The sequence below is a fragment of the Netta rufina genome, assembly GCF_964035555.1.
Source record: "Netta rufina genome assembly, chromosome: 2".
Classification (NCBI taxonomy): domain Eukaryota; kingdom Metazoa; phylum Chordata; class Aves; order Anseriformes; family Anatidae; genus Netta; species Netta rufina.
In genome coordinates, this window is record NC_140124.1 from 44351606 (window position 1) to 44374591 (window position 22986).

At 46.0% G+C, this 22986-nt stretch overlaps 1 protein-coding gene across 4 annotated transcripts; it reads left to right on the forward strand.

Moving 5' to 3' along the window:
• The first annotated feature begins 1346 nt into the window (after positions 1-1346).
• NOD1 (nucleotide binding oligomerization domain containing 1) lies at positions 1347-21479 on the forward strand. Of its 4 annotated transcripts, XR_014618231.1 has the most exons (13): positions 1347-1369; positions 3936-4274; positions 6017-6191; positions 6839-8642; positions 10394-10477; positions 11157-11240; positions 12680-12763; positions 14056-14139; positions 15301-15384; positions 16162-16245; positions 17716-17799; positions 19138-19402; positions 20805-21479. XR_014618231.1 is itself a non-coding variant. In XM_084282303.1 (12 exons), exons 2-12 carry the CDS (start codon positions 4059-4061, stop codon positions 19208-19210), a joined length of 2856 nt encoding a protein of 951 aa, XP_084138429.1. In that variant the 5' UTR covers positions 1347-1369; positions 3936-4058; the 3' UTR covers positions 19211-21479. The 4 variants fall into 4 exon arrangements, 2 of the variants coding, with proteins under 2 accessions (XP_084138429.1, XP_084138430.1); XM_084282303.1 differs by having other exon boundaries at positions 19138-21479; XM_084282304.1 differs by lacking the exons at positions 16162-16245; positions 17716-17799; positions 19138-19402; positions 20805-21479 and adding an exon at positions 15519-15540.
• Positions 21480-22986: the final 1507 nt, after the last annotated feature.

Genomic DNA, 22986 nt, shown 5'->3' on the forward strand with positions numbered 1-22986 from the left:
TATGGCACGGATGAAATAAGATGTGGATAAGCAGTCTGTTTTCTGTTTCTCCCAGTGGTAGCAAGTACTTGAGTTTGGACTGGCCTGACTGAGTCAAGATTACAGCAATTAATGAAAAAGCATGCCAGGATCTCCAGTTCTCCCTTTGCTGTAACGACCCTGCACTGGGATGGTGAGCACTGTAGGACAGCTTTTCTCAGGAGACAAAGCTGACTTGAAGACTCAAAGGGCTCAGATTTTCTTGTGAAAGGGGGCACTGTTTTCGTAGAGCCACCTCCTAAGAGTAACCACACTTTGAATACTACAAAATAGTCGTTTTGATAACTACAGAAGAAACTTTCTATTGACTGAGTTTTCAGCTCTTTAGAAATACACTTGTCTGGTCTTAAATTAGCTGCTTCGAAGGACAGCTCCTAATTAATTTGTTCCTTGTATTGGCTTTGCTGCTTCTTCCTACACAATCTCCTTGGGAGCAGCGAGCTCAATAAGGAGTTAATTATTAAGTTTACCCAAATGCAGAATTCTTTTTAGCTACTCTTTAAGACCCTTCAGCCCCTCTATACACAGCATTTACATTGAGTAAGACCTTTTTGTGATAAATGTTGCTGCTACCAGTAAAACAGAGTATTCTTCGCTGCCAGAGGACTTGCGGCACTGGAAATTGAACAGACACAGCGGTTTTGTTAGAAGGAAAGCAGGCAATCTTCGAGAAAAGAGGATATGAGAAGGGCATGGCCAGGAAATATAACTATATATGCTTGTGCAATGCTGAGAGTTTAAATAGAGGGAAGTCAGAAGAGCCACTAAATAAAAGTGCCAATACCTTTTCTCGGAAGCTATCGGCACTGCTGCAGGTTATTGACATAAAACTTTGCTGTGAGCACAGATACTTCTGCTGTATCTCTTACTATGACGAATTTCATTTCCCTTTTTCATTTCCCTCTTTATTCCTGGCCTGATCCCCATCTTGCTTCCTCTTTGTTACTCTCAGTTTTGCAGGCCTGTGATAAGCAGCCCTTGCTAGTGTTGCTGTTGCTTCTCACATCGCTTCAGTCCCCACTGATGCTTTATTTGGCCAAGACTGTCTTCTGTCTCATTTGCTTTTGCAGTTGATGGGTGACCACTCTGCTCTGTGGCTCCTTTTAATTCCTGGTAGTCTGTTTTCTGTCCTCTCCACTCAGCTGAAGCTGTTCTCAAAGAGCCTCACTTAATTTCCTCTACAGCATCATTGGCAGCCTCTCGAGTAAACCTTTATTTTTTTTCTTTTTCCCAGCAGGAACAAGAAGCCCATTCTGTTCCCAGATACGAAGCTTTGCCCCATATGTGTCTGTCTCCTTGTCTCCCCATACCAGGCTCCTGCTTTGCCCAGGTATCGCTGTTCTTGCCTCTCTCCCTTCCTCCTTAGGTGGTCTGCTGATTCAGGTGCTTTACAGAGCAGGCAAATCTTTCCATTCCTCCCCATGTGTGTGCCCTTTGTACAAACCTCAGTGCTCATCTTCAGCTGTTGCTGTTAGCATCTCTGTTAGATCTCTCTTTATTGTAACTTAGCGATACCTTAAAAAGGACTGTAAGAAGCTCAGGGTGGCTTTTAGAAACGATTTCATTCATTAGGCCTTTCAGAAATGGAATGGCTGTTAAATGAGGCAGCAGTTCTCAACAGAGGATGTTTTTAGACCTTAGTGCACGGAGGTGCCCCCACATGAATGTATGCCTCAGCCTTTTCTTCCAGCATCCCCACGACTGATGCACGGGAATTGGATCCAGCAGCTGGAGTGCCTGAGATAAGAAAGAAAACATTGTACATGCTCCGTGGTCTAGCAAGTGGTTGCTTTCAACATAGCTTTCTAAGCCACATAAGCGTTTACCTTTAAACACGCTAGCTGTGTAAGCTAGCATTGTAAAGCTAACAGAACCTTGTAAGGGGAGACTCAGTATGTTGTAACCCTGTGATCCATCACTCAAAGAGGCCATTGTAAAGCACCGTGGAAGCTGGGACTCTTTCCAGAAGGAGATGATAGACTTGCAGATAAGTCTGATACCTCATAGTGTCAGCACATTGGTCTCCTGCTTCAAAAACCTGAAGCTAGCGAAGCAGAACTGTGTATGTCCGAGTCCTGTGGAGAGTTTTTCTGAAAAACTAAGCGCATTCCCACACTGACAAGGACCTGTAGGTGCTGCTGCACCTAAACCAGCTACTGTAAAACATTTTTGTGTTTGCTTTAGTCTGGGTAGGACCCGAAGTTTCCTCATGTAGCCGATCCACTTTGTTACGAACATGCAGGTACCTGCCTTGCTATTAGCTGCCTGTGCCAGGAGATAGGGCTGTTCTAACTTCAGGCGCTCAGCTCTTCATCTGACGTGACATTTTCTTTGTCTGGGGATGGTGGAAATTTTCCATTTTTCTTATTAAAAGATACCGGTGAAAGTTACTGTTTTCTCCAATACTGAATATCTTTTTTTTCTTTTTTTTTCTTTCTTTTTTTTTTTATCCTGAAGTTAATATTACTACAGAAAATATCACTGAGTACGTCATTGTGCGCGGATTTAATATTGCCAGCTGTAGCTTCCCCGTTCTGCCTTTGTGCTTTTTCTCCCTTTCTCCCCTGCTGCTTGCCTTCACCTTAAATGCTTTTCTGAATCCTCTCGTTTCTCCACTGTCTTGCAGCATCCATATGCCAACCCCTTCCAACAGCAACCATGTTCTCTGCTGACATAGACTCACTCAAATGGGGGGCACGCATGTTTCAGACCATCTGAACTTTCCATGTTTTCCATGTTTTTGTCTTTTTTTTTTAAAAAAAAACCTTCTTTATGGATGGATCTGAAAGAGTAAAGACAATATTTCTCTTTATTTTGTACCCGTGGCAGCACTTGGTCCAGTGTTACGGGCTCCTGGACGTTTGCCTTAGCCCTCCCAAACTAGGAAGAAAATGTGCTTTAGGATAATGTGGTCCTAGAGCAACCATAGCAAGCAGGAGATGTTGGGTAGGTGCAGTGGCTTGAAAGAGAAGTGTTAGTGTCTGTGTTGCCTGTGTTTTAGAGGCGACTCGATCTCTTTAACTTGCAAAAGCTCTGGAGGAAACGATGTTTTCAACATTTGTTTGGTCTTGGTGATGGAGTTCAGTTCTGAAATGAGTTTTCCTAAAGAAAGGGATGTGCCTGCGTGGCTCCTAGGCAGCGGGGTGACTCAGGAGTCCGCCACTCGATCTGCTGGGTCATGCGCGTGGTGCACTGCAGGGCTGATCTGTCTGAGCAGATGCAGTCACTCACTCGTGGTCGGAAAGCCAGCTCACTGGGTCACGTCGCGTTTGGCTGAAAGAGCTCTGCCGTTTTGGGGTTGGCTGCGACCCCAGACAGTTGTGCCGGGGATGTGCTTTGCTTTCCTTCAGCCAGGGCTGTCGGAGAGTTCACAAAGCTTCACTTCTGAGGACAGTCACCCTCCTGGCAAAATTATTTTACACAGAGGCTTTCGTTGCGACTGAAGACAAAGGGAATTGCTAGTAGAAATTAATTCCTCCTACAGAATTAATTGCTACGAAATAGAATTTGATTCCCCTTTATTTCCTTGTCGAGCTGCGTTTGGACAGATGCCCTGCTTTGTCTGTTGAAACACGAAAAGCTAATAAAAATATTCAATTATGCACGAGGAATGGGCAGTTAAAGCAGATGCAAGCGTTGTTGTTTGAGGCAAGCTGCACCGTAGTATTTATATTACAGGGGAGACTGCCTGCAGCAGTTTTTGGTTTGTTTCTTTTCCAAAAGCTGAATAAATGTCTGGAAGTACATGAGGAAGATAACAGGTTGTGGTTTTTTTTTGGGATAAAGTTGTCAGTGGTGTTTTGCAGAGGCTGGAATTACTCTTTGATGGCTACCTGCAGGATGTATCTGCACAGGATAATGTTTACATTGAGGCTCTGTGCAATTTACTTTTACAGGCTCGGTAACGTGAAGGACAGATCGCCCGTTTCCCTGAAGCTAACCCCGAGCTGACTCCTCACTGCAGACCGCCAGCTTGCCGAAGATGAGGCTAGACGGAGCAGCTTCTTGCTGTCTCGACTATGGAAGGCCAACTTTGTGCTAACTGGGAGATTTCCTTGGAAAAACCTCCAGCAGCAAGCCCGCCGTCCTGCATTGCTTTGCTGAAGATCTACCGAGAGCTTCTGGTCAGTAAGATCCGAAACACGCAGTGTTTGATCGACAACTTGCTTTACAATGAGTACTTCTCCACCGAGGACGCCGAGATTGTTGTTCAGTTTCCAACTCAAGCAGACAAGGTATTGTTTTCATTTCACTAGCCAACCTGAACTTTCTGTTACTTTCTACTTTACTGTTGGGTTTTACGGGCTTCGTGTCTTTCCCAATCTTTGTTATTTTGGAGACTCCCCACCCCGTTCCTTCTGGACAAGCATCTCCACCACATCTCTTTCCAACCCTGCTGGCACTGCTCGTAAGCCTGCTGGCAGCTGCCAAAACGAGCAGGTTGGTAATTGCTGCTCTGTGTCCCCAGCTGCAGCTTTGTCCTCGGATAAAGAGGTGGCCACCGTGGCTGTCAGTGCAGCTTGCTGCACAAGAGCCTTCATTATAATATAGAATATTTTAAGGAAAATCTACTTTAGGAAATGTTTGGACGTGGTAAATGTTTGTAAAACTGATATCTCCTGGCACGTTGGGGTTTGGAATTCAACTGTGGGCATCAGGAGCAAAAATTAATTCCTGTTCTTTTGATAGGAGAAAATCATCAGGTGTGCACAGTTGCTCTGTGCATCGTGACCCAAAACAAGCTCCTCGTTCCCCGACCAGTCGTGCAGCTTCAGAATAGTGTCACAATTAGGGGCAGGCAAACCGTAAAGAATTCAGAGAGCTTGGACTTGCCTAACAGTGCAGATTTTCATAAAATAATCGTTCTTGCTGGCGAGCTGAGACGCTAACACAGTGCTCACTGTGTGCAAGGTCAAAGCTGAATAAATGCACACTGTACCATCATCCCCTTTTCTTTTTGTTCAGCATAATATACATGCTTGTTGTAACAAAGCTGAGGGGGAGGCTGTGCACCAGGACTCTAAGCAGAGACAGGGAGCAGGCCACAACAGTAAGGGAACTGGACTCTGTGGGAGCTTGTCTGGAAGGGTTAAAGTTGTTTTTCAGAGCACACAAAATGTCAAAAAAATACCATGATTTTGCTGTGTCCCGTGTAACTCGCCCTGCTTTACTCACACAAGGCCATAGTCTCTCGAAACCCCTTGCTTAAACTGAATTCTTGATTCATTCTCAGCAAGAAGAGGATCCAAACATTTAAACTGAACCCCAAAAGGATTGCTCTGTCCTGAGGAGGATTCGGTACTGGGGTTGCCTTGTGCTGGTTGCACAGAGATCAGGCTCTGGTTTGCCTTTGGAAGGATTCACCTTGAGCTGCTCCAGACACTGTTTGGTAGCCATTGGCTTCAGTAACACTTGCAGGCAACAAGTAAATTGTACAGAGATAGCTTGCTGTAGTGAGTTGCTGTGCTAAAAGAAAGAATTGCAGGTTTTTTGGATCTGCATTAAGATCCAGAGAGAGACTCTGCCTGCCCCACCCTGGATCTAGCAGGATCCAGAGGTAAATCTAAAAGTGACTGGAATATCTACAAATAAGAGAAATTAATTTAGGGCACTGAGAAAACCCCTCCATCTTTTTTGTTTTAACCAGCCTGGGGTTTAAAATATACTCAGCCAGGCTGAGCTAATCCTTTAGTTTCCATGTTGAGAAGTATTTATCCACGTTGGGTTTTTTTAGCATATGATTTAGCTAAAAGTTGGGACCTTAATCTGCAGAGCTGACTTTCTTGCAACATCCCAATACAGACAGAAAGTGAGGGTTTTGATGGTTGAAATTCAGAGCTAGATTTTGAATTCAAGTTCTTCAAGCACCAGTTTTGATTTCAGGATCTTGTCCCAGTCCAAAAGGGATCCTAAAGCAGCCCAGCAGTACAACAGTCATCACTATGCATCACCGGTCTTCCATGTGTTGTTTCTTCAGGTTCGCAAAATCCTAGACTTGGTCCAAAGCAAGGGAGAAGAAGTTTCGGAATATTTCATCCGTGTCCTACAGAAAGTCACTGATGCTTACTATGAACTTCAGCCTTGGCTGGATGAAATAGCTTATGAGCCTTCGGAGAATATTTGTAGCAGACCTGTGGTAAATACAGATCCAGGTAAGGCCGTGCATCCATATCCCTTTCGTTAGGTCTGCCCCATACAAGAATTACTTTGCCAGTAAAGCTTCTGTTGCAATAAAAACCCAGTGCAACATTGCACAATAGCTAGGATTTTCATTTTCTGTGTCAGCCTAACAAAGATCTTTTGAGATGCCTGCTTTCTAAAGGACGTGCTTTCATGCGTTTGCAATAATAAAAATTACCAAACAAGTTAGGGAAGAGTGACCACCTACCCGATAGAAGTAACAGGTAGAATATAAACAGAGGGAAAAGGCAGATGCCAAAACCAATCTGTGATCAAAACCCCCTGCCTTTGCAGAGACAAATCTTTAACAAAGGTTCAAGGGCTTGACTTTGAGTCTCAGCTGAAAGACGGAAGCCTCGTAATGCAGTGCAGCGTCTTGGAGTCAGTACTGGTTTTCAGGAGATGGTGACTTACTCGTTAACTCTTTCATTAGCAAGTTCATTAGCAAATCTCTGATTTTTCCAAGAGACTAATGATGGCGGCCCAAATCCGTAGCAGCAATCTGCCAAGGAACTGATTTTACAGAAGAATTATTTTAACTTATTGCCCCTCACAGCTCCCACAGAGACGGGTGATCATACGCAATGGGCTTTTTAATAACACTTCCCTGTCTTTTCAGTTAGCAGGTATTGCCAGAAGCTCAGATATGAGCTGGGACGAGACTCCAAGTTCGTTATGTCGTATGCTCAGAGGGAAGAGATGCTGCTTGAAGAAACTTACTCTAACAGCGTTATGGAGCTGGTCAGTTTTACCAACGAGAGCCTAGGTGAAGTGTGTCAATTAGAAGCCCTTTTTGACGATGCAGTCGGGCTAATTAATGAAGATGGAGAGACGATTTATGTCTTCGGCGATGCAGGAATTGGAAAATCGATCTTGCTGCAGAAGATACAAAGCCTGTGGGCCAGGAAACAGTTGGACGTAGGGGCCAAATTTTTCTTCCGTTTCCGATGTAGGATGTTTAGTTGCTTTAAGGAAGACGAAGCCGTGTGTTTGAAAGACTTGCTCTTCAAATATAATTGCTACCCAGACCAGGACCCCGCGGAGGTGTTCCGTCACATCTTGCAGTTCCCTCATACGGTTCTTTTCACCTTCGATGGCTTTGATGAGATCTATTCCAACTTTGATCTCAGCAGCGTTCCCGAGATGTGTTCACCCGATGAGCCCAGCCACCCCCTGGTGCTGCTGGTAAGCCTGCTCCGAGGAAAGCTTCTGAAGGGATCCAAGAAAGTTCTTACGGCACGGACGGGAACTGAGATCCAAAGGAACATCATTAGGAAGAAAGTCTTGCTCCGTGGCTTCTCCAGCAGTAACTTGAAGGAATACACTGCCATGTTTTTCAAAGACGAGGGGCAGCGAGCACTGGTGTTGAACCAGCTGGAAGCCAACCCCAATCTCTGCAGTTTGTGCTCGGTGCCTTTATTTTGCTGGATTATCTTTAAATGCTACGAACACTTCCGCTCCATGTATGACAGCCACGAACTGCCAGACTGTTCTGTTACGTTGACAGACGTGTTTCTGCTCATGATTGAGGTCCACCTGAACCGGTCTCTGAAAACAAGTTTGCTGAAGAGCAACACCAGGAGTCAAGCAGAGATGTTCAAGGCAAGAAAGGAAACCCTGCTAGCCTTGGGTAAAATTGCCTACAGAGGGATGGGGAACTCCTTCTTCATCTTCGAGCAGGAGGAGGTCACGGCAGCAAACATCTCTGAAGAAGATTTGCAGATGGGTTTTCTCAGGACAGTCAAAGGTTATACCGGCTGTGACAGTCAGTCCACTTACGAGTTCTTGCACTTAACCCTTCAGTCTTTTTTCACAGCTTTGTTCCTGGTTATCGAAGAGAGAGTGGGCACCAAGGAGATACTGCAGTTTTTCAATGAATGCTCTTCCATGGAGACTGCCCAGCCTGCTTGCCTTCACATCCCTTGGCTGAAGAAACAGCTGGCAGGGGAGGATCCTTTCCGAAACAACGAGCACTTCCATTTTACCAACCTTTTTCTCTGTGGCCTGCTTTCCAGATCCAAGCAGAAGCTCTTCAGGCATTTAGTTTTGCCTGCGGTCATTAAGAGGAAGAGAAAGACCCTCATCACCTACCTCGGGGAGAGCATGAAATCCCACCTGAAGGGCCTCACTCGGTCCAGGCTCCTAAACTACAATCAGATTCAGGTGCAGCCAAACTTTGTCTGGATGCTGAGGTGCCTTTATGAGACTCAGAGCGAGAAGGTGGGGAAGCTGGCTGCCAAACGCATGCACGCCAACTACATCAAGCTGACGTACTGCAATGCCTACTCCGCTGACTGCAGCGCCATTTCCTTTGTCGTGCACCACCTCCAGAAGCGCCTGGCTCTGGATCTGGACAACAACAACATCAACGACTATGGAATAAAGCAGCTGCTGCCCTGTTTCAGCAAGCTTGCCGTGATCAGGTAGGAGTTTGTACGAGCTGGTTCCTCCTCAGCCTTCATTCCACTGGCAGCGGGGCTGGAGGAGGTGATCTTCAAAGTGGAGAAACAGAATTCTCACTGCTGCTGGAAATTAAAGTGCAGTTGGCCTTCAAAGCAGAGACCAAAGCCTGGAAGTAGCCCCACGCAGCATGATTTGGATTAGAGGTTTGATTACCCCCAGCTCTGCCACTTTCAGGTCTCATGAAATATTTGTTCAGTCAGTGGCAGGAGCAGGGGTGAGTGAATTTGGGAACTCGAACAGAAAAGGTGGTAAGAAGTCCATAGAAGCCAGGACTGTTTACATCTCTAGGTTTAGGTAGCTCTATCACAAACTTTTTTTTTCTCTCAAAAGAGGATTTTTATAGGAGAAAGTGCTTAAGGGAGATGAAAGGAAACAGAAATGCTTCCTCTTTTATCTGAAGATTGCCTGAGCTGGTCTCTGCCCTTGGACATACAGGGTGAGAGCGAATCTGCCATTCACAGTAACCCACGACCAAATGCTGCGAATGTCTTGCTTTTACATCCTGCCAAGGCGTCTGGCTTTCACAGAATAAAAGCTAACATGCAGTACTTCATGAAAGGAGGTGGCTGAAGTGTTAGTTGTGGGATTTCCCTGAGGTGGTGTGGAGGGAGGACGTGAGCTGCTGTGATCGGGGCAAACTCATTCATTCCACCTCTAACATCACAGGCCGCGTTGTTCCACCTGCTGAGGTTGTGTAATGTAGCCGGACCTTATTTGTCCAAATAGTCAGGTGCAGAAAAACAGGAACTTCAAGCATTTATTTTTTGAAGCTCCTTCAGCCTCACGAGATTTTATTTTATTTTATTTTTAACAAATGGATTGATGACTCTTGCTTGGCTTTGCTCTGCCTTTATTTTTTTCCCCCTCTATAAATCTTCTAGAACTAGATCAAAGCAAGTGATGCTCAGGGGGAGCTCAGCGCTGTCTGCAGCACCACACCAGACTGTTAGGCACCCACCTTGTTGTCTTGGTGGCTTTTCTGATGTTGGGACTTCTCCCGTCCTACAGAACTCGGTCATTAGAAATGAAAGGTTTCCAAGAGCTTAACGATTCATCAGAATTGGAATGTCTCACAGGAACACATCCCTTTAACAACAGTGAAAAAGCTTCAGGAGTTTTAAAAAAATACATATATTTTCATTCTGTGAGTGACTGACATTGATTTGTTTTGCGTGTAATTGGGCCAATAAATTGGAAGCATCTAGCATGCCTCTGGGACTGCAGTTCCATTTCCTGGCCAGAGCTTTTCACAACCTTTAGTCAGTGGAGCCTGAAAGTGCTGTGCCTTTCCAGACGCCTGGCTTTAACTAGGTGCCCAGAGAGAAGGTTGCAAGAGTGGTCTGGAAAGCTTGTTGTTGCTCGTGTCAAGGGGAATTTCTGCAGTCACTAAGCACGGGAAGAAGATGAGGTGTTTGTCTCTGGTTTCTGACTTACCGCTTTTTATGGTTTTCAGGCCTATGGGCAGCTTCCAGAACGCTGCCTTGGTGTTCGGGGGCTTTTTGTTTTCTTTTTTTTTCTGAAGTGAACCATGTAAAACTGAGTTCACATCTGCCTTAATTGATTTTAATAGAACTTATTTGATTATTGCTTTAAGAACCTATTGAAATGTCAGAGGGGACTGCACAGACCTCCAGTCATCCCTTAACTCATGGGGGATGAACGCATGTAATCCCTGTTGATTCAAACTCTCTTTTCTTTCCTCTCATCCCAGGCTCAGTGTAAATCAAATCACAGATCATGGAGTAAGGATATTATACGAAGAACTCTCCAAGTACAAAATTGTGACTTTCTTGGGGTACGTACCAACCGGGAGCACGAGGTATTGATACTGGAAAATAAAACTGCAGTGCTGACACAGCATTGGTGGGGTGGGAACCAAAGACACCTCCTTTTTTAACATATAAAGTAGCATTTTTTAAAAAACTTTAATTCTTAATCAAGTTAAAGCTGGTAGGCCTGTTAGCTCTGGCTTCCCACTCTTGGATAAGAGGCTAAATGAAAATGATTTTTTGAGAAGTGAGCGTGGATACCAAGAATTACCTCCTTGTTCCAGTGCCTTACTGTAAGTACATCTGCTCAGGTATCTGATCTTCAGTAATATTTGCAAGGGGATTTTATGACATTTTAAAAAATGAAAATACATTCTGCTGGTGTTTTCTTTTTCTTCAGACTTATGCGGTGTTATTTCCGTACTGACACGGGAATAAAGGGAAGATTTATTTGCTTGAGGAGACCGTGCATTTAAAAAATTATATACATATTTTCCCATGATTTACAGCCTGGTCTCTTGTATTTTATATCTAGCCCTTCACAATATTAACTGTGTATCAAAATAGAAATACAAGCAATTGTGCATGTGTACAGGGCCGTACAAAAAAGATTGATGCTCTGTGTGCTTTATAAAACATGCAGGTTGTAAATATTAAAGTAACAGCAGGAATAACCCATTTTTGCCAATGTGATTTTTCTTTAAGCTTATACAACAATCAAATCACTGATGTTGGAGCCAAATATGTTGCGAAACTCATTGAGGAGTGCTCAAGCCTTGAATATGTTAAGTAAGTGGGGCTTTTTTTTTCCCTTTATACTTGTACAGCATCATAATTAAGGTAAAGCAACTTGAAAAGGGAGGTAGAGTGAAAAAAGGCAAAAATCCTGTTGCAAGTAAAATATAATTTTGGTTGCATTTATGTATTTTTTTTTTACAGTAGTATAGCAGTGAGTGGCAGCAGGTGAAACTTTTTACTTAAATCCAGTTTGAACACTTGAGTGAGGTGCACAAACCTTGCTGGCCCTTGCAACGGGTGAATTCACCTGCATTTAGCACCAGGCTTCTTTATACCCAGCCTCTTATGGGCCTTTGGAGTCATACCTCAATGCTGGAATTACCCAAATTCACTTGGGAAGTTGTTCCCTTTAATTCCTGGAACTTCTCCACATAACTGTCTGGCCATGCACAGCACTGATTTGACATAAAGGTAAACCATTAACCAATGGTTTAATTATGACCGCAGCAGAAAATAGAGGTACCTACAACAATGCCAGCTGCTGGTATGAAGGCAGCAACCCACAGCCAGGGGTTGTTGGGTTCTAGGCTTTGTTCTGCCACTAACTGGCTATGAAACCCCACACAAGCCACATACTTCCCACTTGAAACACTTGCAGATTTTTGAAGGCCAAGAGCTCTCCAGTTTTTTTCACTGCTTTAACAGAGTGATTTGTTTATTTCGTCTTCTCACTTCCACCAAAAAAACCTGTTGGAAGACAGTTTCTGTCAGGCTACCTAGTAATCCCAGGGGTTGTTTTGGGATAGAATGCATATTCGTGTGCCTGAAGTCAGTCAGCCAAACCAGTTTTCATTTATGTAAATTCAGTGGCTTGAGGGGTTTGGGGGGTTGGTTTGCTCTTTACAGTAACGTGCATGCAATCGAGACTTGCCTCTTTCTTGAACTGCAGCCATGTGATGCTCCCACACAAGCCAAGGAAAGAAAAGGTGTTCCAGCAGCACCAGCCACTGACCAGTGCTGGACTGGCCTGTGCCACCACCTGTAGCCTGTGCTCGGAACAGAAAAACCTAAAATTATTAGTCTTCTCTCGAGCTACACTACCAAGAAATGCTGTGCTCCCGCTGGCATCGTGCTGCATGTAATTCATGTACTCTGCAGCAACAATTGATGCTATGAGTTAGATTAAAAACCAGGCAGGGAGCCTTGTCTTGGGGACCAGTTCCTAAGCCTCGTTTCTGACACACGGAGCACCAAAATCAAGGCTCTACCCAGAAATATGTCGTATTAGGAGGGCCAACACACAAAATATGTCTTCCTTTAATCGAAGGTCAAATGCCTGCAGGATTTTTTACTCCGGGTTAATCTTTGATAACTGTAACTAGCCTCCAGAGTTAATTAGCCTTAAATGCTTGTATTGCTTCATGAGCTGGTGTTCTGACAGCTGTAGTGTTGTCAGCGAGGTACCTCATCAATTCACGTGTTTTGTGCAGAATAGGAGCAAACAAAATAACAAGCGAAGGAGGGAAGTGCCTCGCCCAGGCCATCCAGAAGAGCAAGACAATGTTTGAAATTGGGTAAGTTCAGTGCTTAGGAGGAATGTTCAGGGCTTGGTCTTGGCAAGGTGTTCGTAAATCCCTTAGGATTTCTTCTTTCATTCTTACCTGCCCTCCTTCGCTCATTTCCTGTCTCCCTCCAGCTGCAGACCAAACTGGTGCAGAAGCACAGCCACGTTTTCTATTTAAAAAAATGGTTTTATGACTATTGGCGATGTACCTAGTTATTGAGTGTCAAGGTTAAGGTTGTCAAACACTCTGTGTCAAGTCCTGATAAATTTGTGAGCTCTGAGAATAAAAAGGAACTCCTCCTCATCCTTCTGTCCTGGACTGGAGAGCCCCCTGTTACTAGAGAGAGGTCTTAATGTCCTCTAAACCTTTGATCCCTGTCCTCTTAGGAGAGATGCTAGACTTGAGGGGTTGGTTTTTTCCCTCTGGCAAATCCCAGTTTTTCTTTTCACTCTGCAGGAAAATGTTCTTCTTAGGATCTAATACTCAAATACATGGAATTAAAACTTTTGTTTGGCCACCGTAACAAATGTGAAAGTCAGGTTTGAACAATCAGATTTCGGGCTTTATTTTTGAGAAGGAAATTCTAGGGAACTTACTGGAAGTGGCTGTGTGTAGATACCACAAAATTCGATTGATTTTAAGAGCTGCCAACTAATTACCCATCAAGCTGAGTGTAGCTCTGAGTCATCAAGACATGAGATCTGTGAAAAAAACATTGTAACTCAGCAGAGGCTCTTTCAAGCCTGAGAATACCCGGTGAATTGTCAAAGCCCTCGGTCTGCGTGGCAAGGATTTGACCAGATATTGCTGCTGAACGTCGATCAGAGCTGTGCAGCGTTTGCCACGTTACTTTGAGCTGTGTTACACCCAGTCCGTGCCCCACAGGTAAAGGAAAACTGCAGCAGGGGGACCTACAGCAAATGCTGAGGATTTAGGGCTTTGTCTATGTGTCACAGCAGCTCGCTGCACAGATCACAAAACTCCTTGACCCCACAAGGGTACAGGGCTGCGGAGGGTTTGCCCAGCACAGCAAGCTGATCCCAAAAGCATTGGCACTGCAGCAGGCTGTCTCCTGCGCTGTGGCCTGAGGGAACTGGTGAGTCAGAGAGGCTGATGGCGTGGTGTGCAGGGAGTGGAACATGCCCGGCTCGGTGGGGATGGCTCGTGCCAACTTTCTTGCAAGCCTCAAAGCCTGGGAAGTGGTGGTAGGGGGAGGGAGAGGGAGAGAAAAGGAGAGAACGTGATGCTGAGGGGCAGCAGGGCAACACGCCTGATTTCTCCTGGTTTCCTGTCTTCACCAGGATGTGGGGTAATCACGTCGGAGATGAAGGCGCCAAGGCGTTCGCAGAGGCCCTGAGGAACCACCCCACCTTAACAAACGTGAGGTAAAACCCCAGCCCAGCTCGACGGAGCGCTGGCTCTCCCACCACGCTTGGAAGCGTTGGTGATCCTTGCTATTTGTCTCCCATTTCCACTGGCCTCTCTGCGAGGAAACACATGAGGCTTCTTGGTTTCCCCACAAGGTGGCACATGGCACCGGTTTCTTCACAAATGCAGCGCTCGGGGAGTTTGGGGATCTCCTGAGAGCTTGCTGCTGCCACTTCAGATCCAGGGATCTCGGAGCTGGTGGCCTGTCCTCCTTTCTGCCAGCTTATAGCTGGCCTTAAAAAATTCAAAGCCGAGCAGGTGCAGTGACCTAGATACATTTAAGCTTAAAAGCTGTCTGAAATAGCCATCTCCCCCTCATTGCAGAATCCAGCCAGGTGCATCAGACTTGAAAGCAAACAGTTTGAGCCTGAATCACAGCTGGGCTACACCTGGGATGCTCGGACAGGAACAAATATGCTGCTGAATGTGCCTGCAAAAATAAGGAGGGGTAACTGCAAGCCACAGCCAGGCTTTGCTGGCACCCGTGCAGGGTGAATCTGCTGCTCTGCAGCATCCTTGCACTGGGGCTCCCTTCTTATCTGCCACTGCTTCATCGTGGTTCATGATTTGAATGCACAGCTAGCACCAGCTCACTGTGGTAGCTTGATGCAAAGGTTAAGAGAAGATGGTGCCTGCTACATCAGCTCACGTCAGCACATTTGCCATCTTTAGGCCCATTCATGAGGGACTGAGAGTACACAGTCTCAGCAGAAGTTAGCAGGGGCTCATGCTAGCACATATTTGTGCCATTGCCCCGTTTCATCCCCTTTCTGCCTTTTTTTTTTTTTTTTTTTTTTTTTCCGAGGCCTTGCGCTATTTTCAAGCTCTGGCCTAGCTTCTGAGGCTGGAAATGCTTTTTGAACCCTCAAAGCCTGAAGCGTAAGTTTTAACCAGATGATGTTGCCGACGTCTATTCAAAGAAGGAAGGGCAAACTCAGAAATGTTTGTGGTTTGTAATGGAAAGCATGCATTTACAAGCTCCTCTCTCCCTGCACAACAGCAGGTATTGGGTTTAGGAGTCAAAACACACCACGCCAGGATACTCATTAGTGTTTGGCAGCGGCGGGGTCAGGTAATGCTGGCTGGTTCTGAAGCCTTTGTGTCTGTTTGCTTCACAGTCTCGCGTTCAACGGCATCACGTCAGAGGGAGGCAAAAGTATTGCTGAAGCCATGCAGCACAACGACTCCGTGAAAATCTTCTGGTGAGCAACAGCGTGCTCTGCTTCTCCTCTTCCTTCTCCAGAGAAAGCCACAGCTTAGTTTTATTTCCTCTGATCCCATCTGCGCCTCCTGCTCTCCCTTCTCCCATCCCCTGTATCTCACTGCCCTTTGGAAGAACGTGGACATGAGGATCAGCTTTCCTGCTTGGAGGAGCACTGCCACACTTCCCGTGTGCATGCTGAGTTCTTTATGTCACCCGTTAACTTTAGAAAGGTTGGTTGGGTTTTGCCTTATGGGATAAGAAGTCTCCTATTAGTGTCTCTGCAGACTGCTGCCTGAAAGCAGTGATTTAACCCATCTGCTTCTGGTTTTGTCATGCCCAGTATTGAGTTTGGGCTTCTCAGTTCCCCTTGTGGCTACCTGCAGTTCTGGTCTGTGCTTATTTCTACTCCCTCCACCTTTCCTTCCCCATTTTCTCTCACTTCTTCATCCTCACAGGTTTTGCACCTCGTCAGTGCTGTCTCTACCTCTCCACCTTTTTCCACCACAGCTCACGTACTTTGTATTCACCTTAACATCATGAGAGAATAGCATTAGATAGATCATTGCTCCGAGAAGTGAAGATCCCTAATATTCTTGTCCCTTTTACCCCAGGGCTTCTCTTCAGCATGTCTGTGGCCCAGACTTTAGAAATTGCTCAGGGCAGGAACAGCACACGCCCCTTTGGCTGTCCAAAGCTAAGCCTCAGACGAGCTGGAAAAGCAGGGGGATGAAAAATAACAATAACATCTGAAGTGAACGTTTTCTCTCCCACTTAGGCTGACAAAAAATGAGCTGGATGATGAGGCAGCAATGAGTTTTGCAGAGATGCTGAAGGTCAACAAGAAACTGGTGCACTTATGGTGAGTTACATTCCACAGAGGCACAGGCTCTTTGGCAGTCACCGCATTAAAGCTTCACCTTCCAAGTCTATGTAGGTCACAGTAAGCTTTCTGTGCATGGTCTGGATGCAGCTGACTGCTTGTAGACAGTTTTAATAGAAAGCTAATAAAGCTGTGTCTAGCATCTAGAAACTGCTTTCCTACAGGGAAAAGTTGAAGCTATTTGTGTGTCCTGGTAACTTTCGAACCACCAGCTGATTTCGTTTCTCTTTAGCAGAGCATCACTGGCCTCCAACCTAAGTTTCAGAAATCTACAAGCAGACAGCTAGAATCAAATAACATTGTTATAATTCTTGCTATTTTGTCAGCACTGTCAAAGTAGCAAGCTCAACTCTGACTCCTCCACCAAGAAGCTACCTGACAGCCATTTACACCTCCCGTTTGCCTGATGTTTTCTTGTAGGCTCTGTCACTGAGGCAAGACACTCAACCACGAGACACAAACCTCCAGGAAAGCAGAGGTTATGGTTTCTAGCAATCGCAAAGGGACTTGTTAAGCTTCTAAGAAAACACAGCACTGGCTGTCCTAATCCAGAGGTTCACAGGAATTTCTCCATGAATGGGGTTGGGCAGATGTGGGCTGTGAAACAAACAGCCATCTGTTCATCCCAAGTGGCCAAGAAAATGCAATAAACAGAGTCCCTTTGCAGACTTGCATAAAATCTTTGCTAACCACCCTTCAGCATTCCCTGTATTAATCTTGGTTCGTGCCCCTTAGGAAGCGTGCTGATTGTCGGAGGGGCTGAGTGCTTGCAGCCTGTTGTGAAAGCAGTGCAAGTCCTGCTGCCCAGCACCCCGAAAATGAAAGGGGGGTGGGAAGGGCTGGATTTCTTGGCGCACAGCTGCAGATACGCTTCACTGGACGGTTCAGTTGGAGTCATGAGAAAACTTCCCAAAGCTCAGCGTTGTCAGAGGGTTTCTGCTTGTAGGTAAATTTATCTCCTGCCTGATTGGTTATGTCAATGGATACCTCCTGCTTCCTTCCTTCCCTCCATCCCTACAAGATCCTTCATTTCCTTCTGATTTTCAGCCTCATGAATCTTGTGGGATTCATTCAGGTAGCCACGTGACATAGTACAGCTCTGGGGCACACCACGATAGACTGAAAGGTGAGTAGGGAATTAGGACAGGATGATGAGTAGTTTTATGCTCATAAGTGAGCAAAATGCAACGTGTTAAGATCTTGCTGGTCCACACAGAGCACAGCCACGTGCAGGCTTAAAAGGAAGGGATTGATGCTTCGGGCTCTGGTTCTGAAAGTGCACCTGTGGGGCATTTGAGCAGCACTGGGCACCATCCTGGATGGAAATTGCAGCTGTCTGCCTGTGGCAAGACTGACAGCCCTGCTCCGTGATGTCAAGCTGAGCTTAGGCTGTGCGTATGCTGTGAAATGGTTTGCATGTGAGTTTGACATGAAGCGCTTTCTTTTTAGGCTTATCCAGAATCAAATTACAGCCAGAGGGGTGAAGTACCTCAGCGAAGCTCTCAAGGAGAACACGGCGATTAAAGAAGTCTGGTAAAGATCCTCTCCTCAAAGGCTCACTTTGTAAACTTTCTTTCCCTTCAAAAACACATCTGGCATTCACTTTCCAGCTTTAAAAAAATTTAAAAAATCAAGTTTATGTGAGGCAGGGGCTGCAGATCCAGCTGTAGGTTTCACAGAGGTAAAAAGCCTCTGTCATTGAAACACTTCCCTGCGTGTTAGGAACTCACAAAACTTTTTGACATTCATATCTGTCTGTATCACCGACTCACTGAATGCATGTGCTTGCAGACTTAGGGTCTAAATTTCTAAACAAGTTTGCTTTTCATGACTTTTTTTTCCAAACTTCTTAACGTGTTCATGCTCCTCAGGAGTTAAATCCCAACGCGCAGGAGATGGTTACATTTAATTAGCATTACTAATTTGCTTCATACAACTTGTGCTAGGATTTTTCTTCGGGCAGTGCTCCAGACACCTGAAAAGTGCTAAGCTACAAGGAGATTAACTTTTTGTGTAAGATTTGCTTGTTTTAGATTAGGTAGGCATCACCCAGTCACGCGTGTGCATTATAAGGCATAAAGCCAAATACCACATTCCTTCCCTCACCTCAGGGAGCTCGGGAGTCAATAGAGTGGTGCTGGTTTTAGCACTGCTGCTCCCATATTATCGAACCTGAAATGTATTTTTAAAAATACATATTTGTTTTAGTGAAAGGACACTGGATTCTTGCTTGGAAAGACAATGACTCACTATCTGACTAGTGGCTTCCCTGGAGATGTGGAAAAGATGCTTTTTATTTTATTTTTTTATTTTTTCAAAGGCCAGCATCAGCTGTCATCTACAAAGGAGGCCTCAATTCCCGCTTGAGTCATTCTGCATTTTCAAACCGAAGTCTGTCTTTTGATTCTTGCCTGGATTTTGAGAGGTGTTTGTTAGCCCTGATATTTCCATAAATCTCAGTGGCTTAATGGTATCCATCGTTTCTGAAAGCTGCACTTAGCAGGCTGCTTTTTTTCAGGGGCGTAAATATCAGCGTAGCCAGATTGGAAAATTTTCCCCTAAGTCATTTCAGATTAATAATGTCTGAGTACTTACGGGTTTTCTTCCTTTGCTGTCGTGGAAGACACGAAAGGCTGTGAGGATGAATTTAGGTGTTCTGTTTTTCTTTCTGAAGAAGTCGCCTTGCTCCTTGTGTGCTCAGTGGGAGCAGCAAGATGCAGTCAGCCTTTGGAGGCTGCTCCCACGCGCACACCCTTGGGAAGCACACGGCACTGCCGAGTTCTGATCTCTGCTCCAAAACCTTGGAGAAACAGAAGCCGGGCACAATCACTGCCTTGCTTTCACATCCCTTTTATTTTCCCTCTCCAACAGCTTGAACGGGAACCTGATAAGCCAAGAAGAAGCCAAAGCTTTTGAAAACGAAGAGCGGATCATTTGCTTCTGAGTGAGGACTTTGCCATTTCGACGAGCTTCGTGTTACAAAGACTGCTCCTACACTTGGACTGCAGAGTTCATAAAGGCATAAACCAGCAGTACTCGTGGCAGGAGAAAGAGACATGAGTAGCTGCGTTTTTATGAACAAGCTGCCCTCCCTCGGCTCCATCCCTTACCCTGCTCGCTATTCTTAATCCTTTCGGTGAGTGGGAAGTTGCCTTGGTAAATAATTCATGTCCGTGTGGTGCTTTGAAGATGAAACACAAAGTGCTAACAGACCAAATCCGGGAGCAGCTAGATGTATTTGGGTAACTGGGTTCAGATTTATTCTGTACACTGATGTAAATAATCTCTAACTTATTTATACGCACGCGTACACGAGAAGGGGTGCAGGATGCCCAGGCTCCACAAGCTGACAGTATTATCTGCTTCATAGCTGCAAACAATGGTCTTACTGGAAACATAAGCTGGCTGTAAGAGTTGTGTGGTACTGAAGTTATCAACACGAATCCTTTTCTCCTGCCTAGAAACGAGGCCTTCATCTTCCCACTGGAAAACAGTGGTCGTAGGCACCGTGTTTTGATAAACGTGAAATTCAGATTACCTTCAATAATCTTTTTTTTTTTCCATATTGAAACCAATACGTGTTCTTTTACAGAAGCAGAAAACCTTCCTACCATCACTGTAGCATCATAACACTGGCAGTAAAACACTTCTGCATAAGATCTCCTGAGGGCTGCACAGATACTGCCACCTCCTGCTTTCACAGTGTTTGTTCTGGGGAGAGGGGCTGGAGATAAATGTGAAAAATTAATTAGCAGCCTGTTCATTGCCTTGGCTCTTGGCCTAGACACTGTGCTGGTGGCAATACACCAATATGACGTTGCCTCGCTTCGGGGGGGTGAAGGGACAATTGAAAACCAAGTGCGTCAAGTGGAAATCCCTTCTCCCAGCAACGTGTAAGCACAAAAAAGCACTGAGATTTGCTGGGAAACCTTCTATCCTATGCTTCAACTAGTGCAAAGCATGAGGCGAGGTGCTCGTAGCGATGATAAGGACCAGCAAGAAAACACTACCCCCTTCCAAAATAATTAGCATTTAGAGAATGTTACTTTAGAAAGCCTTAAAAGAAACCAGTTTACAGAGAAGCAGGGTGCTTGATATTTATTTTTGGTGCAAATTAGGCATTCTTCATAAGGGGAATCTCAAGTTCTACCTTACGCTGCACACAAAGAGCGGAAAATGGAGAAGCATGATCCAGCTTCCTTCTTTCTGCCATGCTGTTGCCCCCCCTAAAATTTTGAGAAATGTTTCTCCAGTTGCTGAATAAGCCACAAAACTTCTTGATTAACCAAAAAAAAAAAAAAGGCTTTCTCTGTAGGTTTTCTCCTTTTCCTGCTTGGTAGCACACCTTTACCAGTCCTCAGTTCTGTCTGCTCTTTCCAGCTCCCTAACATATTTTACGACACTCATAAAGCTTTTCAACAATTCAGCATTTTTAAAAAAAAATTAAAAAAAAAAAATAAAATTAATAACAACCTAGTAATTATTTTTCAGTGACTTTTCCTCCCTGCCCATGCTATCAGCACTGATTTTTTTTACAGGGAGACAGGCAGACGAAGCTTTCAGACTGTGCCAGAGGAAAGCCAGTGAATGATTTCCGCACCTGAGCCATTTGTTTACTGAAGCAAAAGGGCACAGTTACATACGAGCTGGATTTCAGTTGCAAAAACATCTGCCAAAACAAGGCCTTTAAAGCTTTCTCAGCCACTTCAACAAATCAGACACCCGTGCGCCTCGTCAAAATCCTGCTCGTGGTTTACCTTGCAAAGGGAGGAGATACTGGGGTGAGAAGGGCCTTCCCCAGAGCCCTCACTTGCCTGTGTTGCTTCCAGGTTGCTCCAATCATTGAATTATTTGCTCGTTTCCCGTGCCAGTCACACCCCCTGGTGTCAGGGAAGATTTCAGGTTGCAAGAGCTCTTCTGGGCTGGCCCGCAGGTCTGGGTCCAGCTGGGTCTGGCTCTGAGGGGTTTCCCTGCACCCCGCTCCCAAGTCATGTCACAGCTTTGGGATGCTGGGGCTGGTGGAACTGCTCATGGGGTGGCCTGAGTGTCCTACTTTGTTGGCACAGCACCGTGGGCTCCATTTCTTTCTTTGTAGTCTCACCAGGCTACTTGCAGAGAGCTTTTGATCAGCACCTTAGTGGTCTGCAGCAAAAGCCATGTTTACTGGGAGACAGACACCGCTGGAACCTTTTTAAGACTTGCTTGTAATTTGCGAAGACGTTCTCTGTATGCAGCGTTACGTTTTTTTCTACTCGTCTGCTGTGATAATAAACAGCTTTTTAAAGAACCCCACCAGGCTGCTGCAAGTTCATTGGCCTTGCTGAAGCCGTGTCAAGCAGACACTTGGCCTGGGCTTCAGCCTGCACACAGGAGGCACAACGTAAGCAGCGGTGAAAGCCTCGTGAGCCGCAGACCTGGAGCTCGGGGACTGGCGCAAATCAAGTGTTCATGCCCCTGCTACCTGCCAGGCTCTTTAATGCTGAATTTAGCAGATGTGGATCCTGGCATGGGTGAATTTTGAAGAGCTTTCCTCCCAGTAAGCCACCGGGTCCCCCCTGGGCATGGGAGGAAACCCGTGGTGGGACTTTCTGGTTGGGGATGGAGCTGGTTTGGGGCAGACGGAGACTTTGTTCCTTTTCCTAGCATTTGAAGCCTGCTTAAAGGATCAGCCAGGAAGGGAGGGGAGGAGACAGACGCCTGGGTTAAAATTTAAACGCCTGTTCAAACAAAGAAATCTGTAACCAGGGTGAAAAGGAAAAGCAGGGCAGGAGCCTGGCACACAGCGCGGCTCAAAACGCAGGGGGCTGAGCCTGGAGGGGCACGAAACACCTGCAGCTCCCACCGCTGAGGGCCCTTCCTTTTAACATCTGCCTCCTCCCTCCCTTCTCTCGCCTTGAGGACTGAGTCATCTTGAGATGACCGAGGATGGGCTTCATACAATTATTTATTTATCTCAAACCCCTCCTCCCAGCCCCCACGCCTCCCTGACCTCATCCCCCTCAGAAAACAGGCGCTTTATTAAGCCAGGCCTGGAAAACCCTGTCCCGCTCGGATGCTGCCGGGGCTGCCCGTTGTCTGGGTGTGAGCGGGGTCATGCCGTGCTCTCGCCTTTCTGGACACGGGGCCAGATCCACGACCGGAGCTGCTGAAGGAGCACGCAGGGCTCCGGCCCGCACCCCTCAGGCACGGACATGGCTCCTCACGGGTAGCCCTGGAAGGAGCATGAGGCCCTAAGGACCCCAGGGGAGAGAAAACAACGTCCCCGTTTAGCTCCAGCTGCTGAAGGAGACCCTCCCTGCTCCCTCCTTGCTCCTTGGCCACGTGTTTTGCTCCTTGGCCACGCGTTTTGCTCCCCTTGCTGCTCCAAGGGACACCAGGTCCAGAAGCGAGCGCTGTCCCTGCCCGCGTCAGGCCCCACACACGCACAGCGCTCGCAGCAGAGCTGTGAGGGGAACACGATACCAACAGGCTCGACAGATCCACGTCTCACACCCGAAATCCTGCACCTACCGAAACGGACTCCTTTCCAGCGGATTTTCCTGAGGCGAGGCCAAACCCGGCGCTGCCTAATTAGCGACTGCTCCCGTAACACAGCTGCCATTTCACGTGCCCAAGACGGAGGAGGAAAACGTATGAATTACGGGCAGTGAAGGAATTCAGGCTTCCCAGAAAGCAATCAGGAGAGAAAAAAAAAAGAAAAAAAAAAGGAAGTTACACTAG

Bases quoted from the DNA above. Each gene is read 5' to 3' on its own strand.
- NOD1 (XM_084282303.1), top strand. From the start codon at position 4,059: ATGGAAGGCCAACTTTGTGCTAACTGGGAGATTTCCTTGGAAAAACCT. The intron at 11,241-12,679 runs GTAAGTGGGGCT...TGTTTTGTGCAG, and splicing joins TCAAGCCTTGAATATGTTAA to AATAGGAGCAAACAAAATAA. The intron at 12,764-14,055 runs GTAAGTTCAGTG...TGTCTTCACCAG, and splicing joins AAGACAATGTTTGAAATTGG to GATGTGGGGTAATCACGTCG.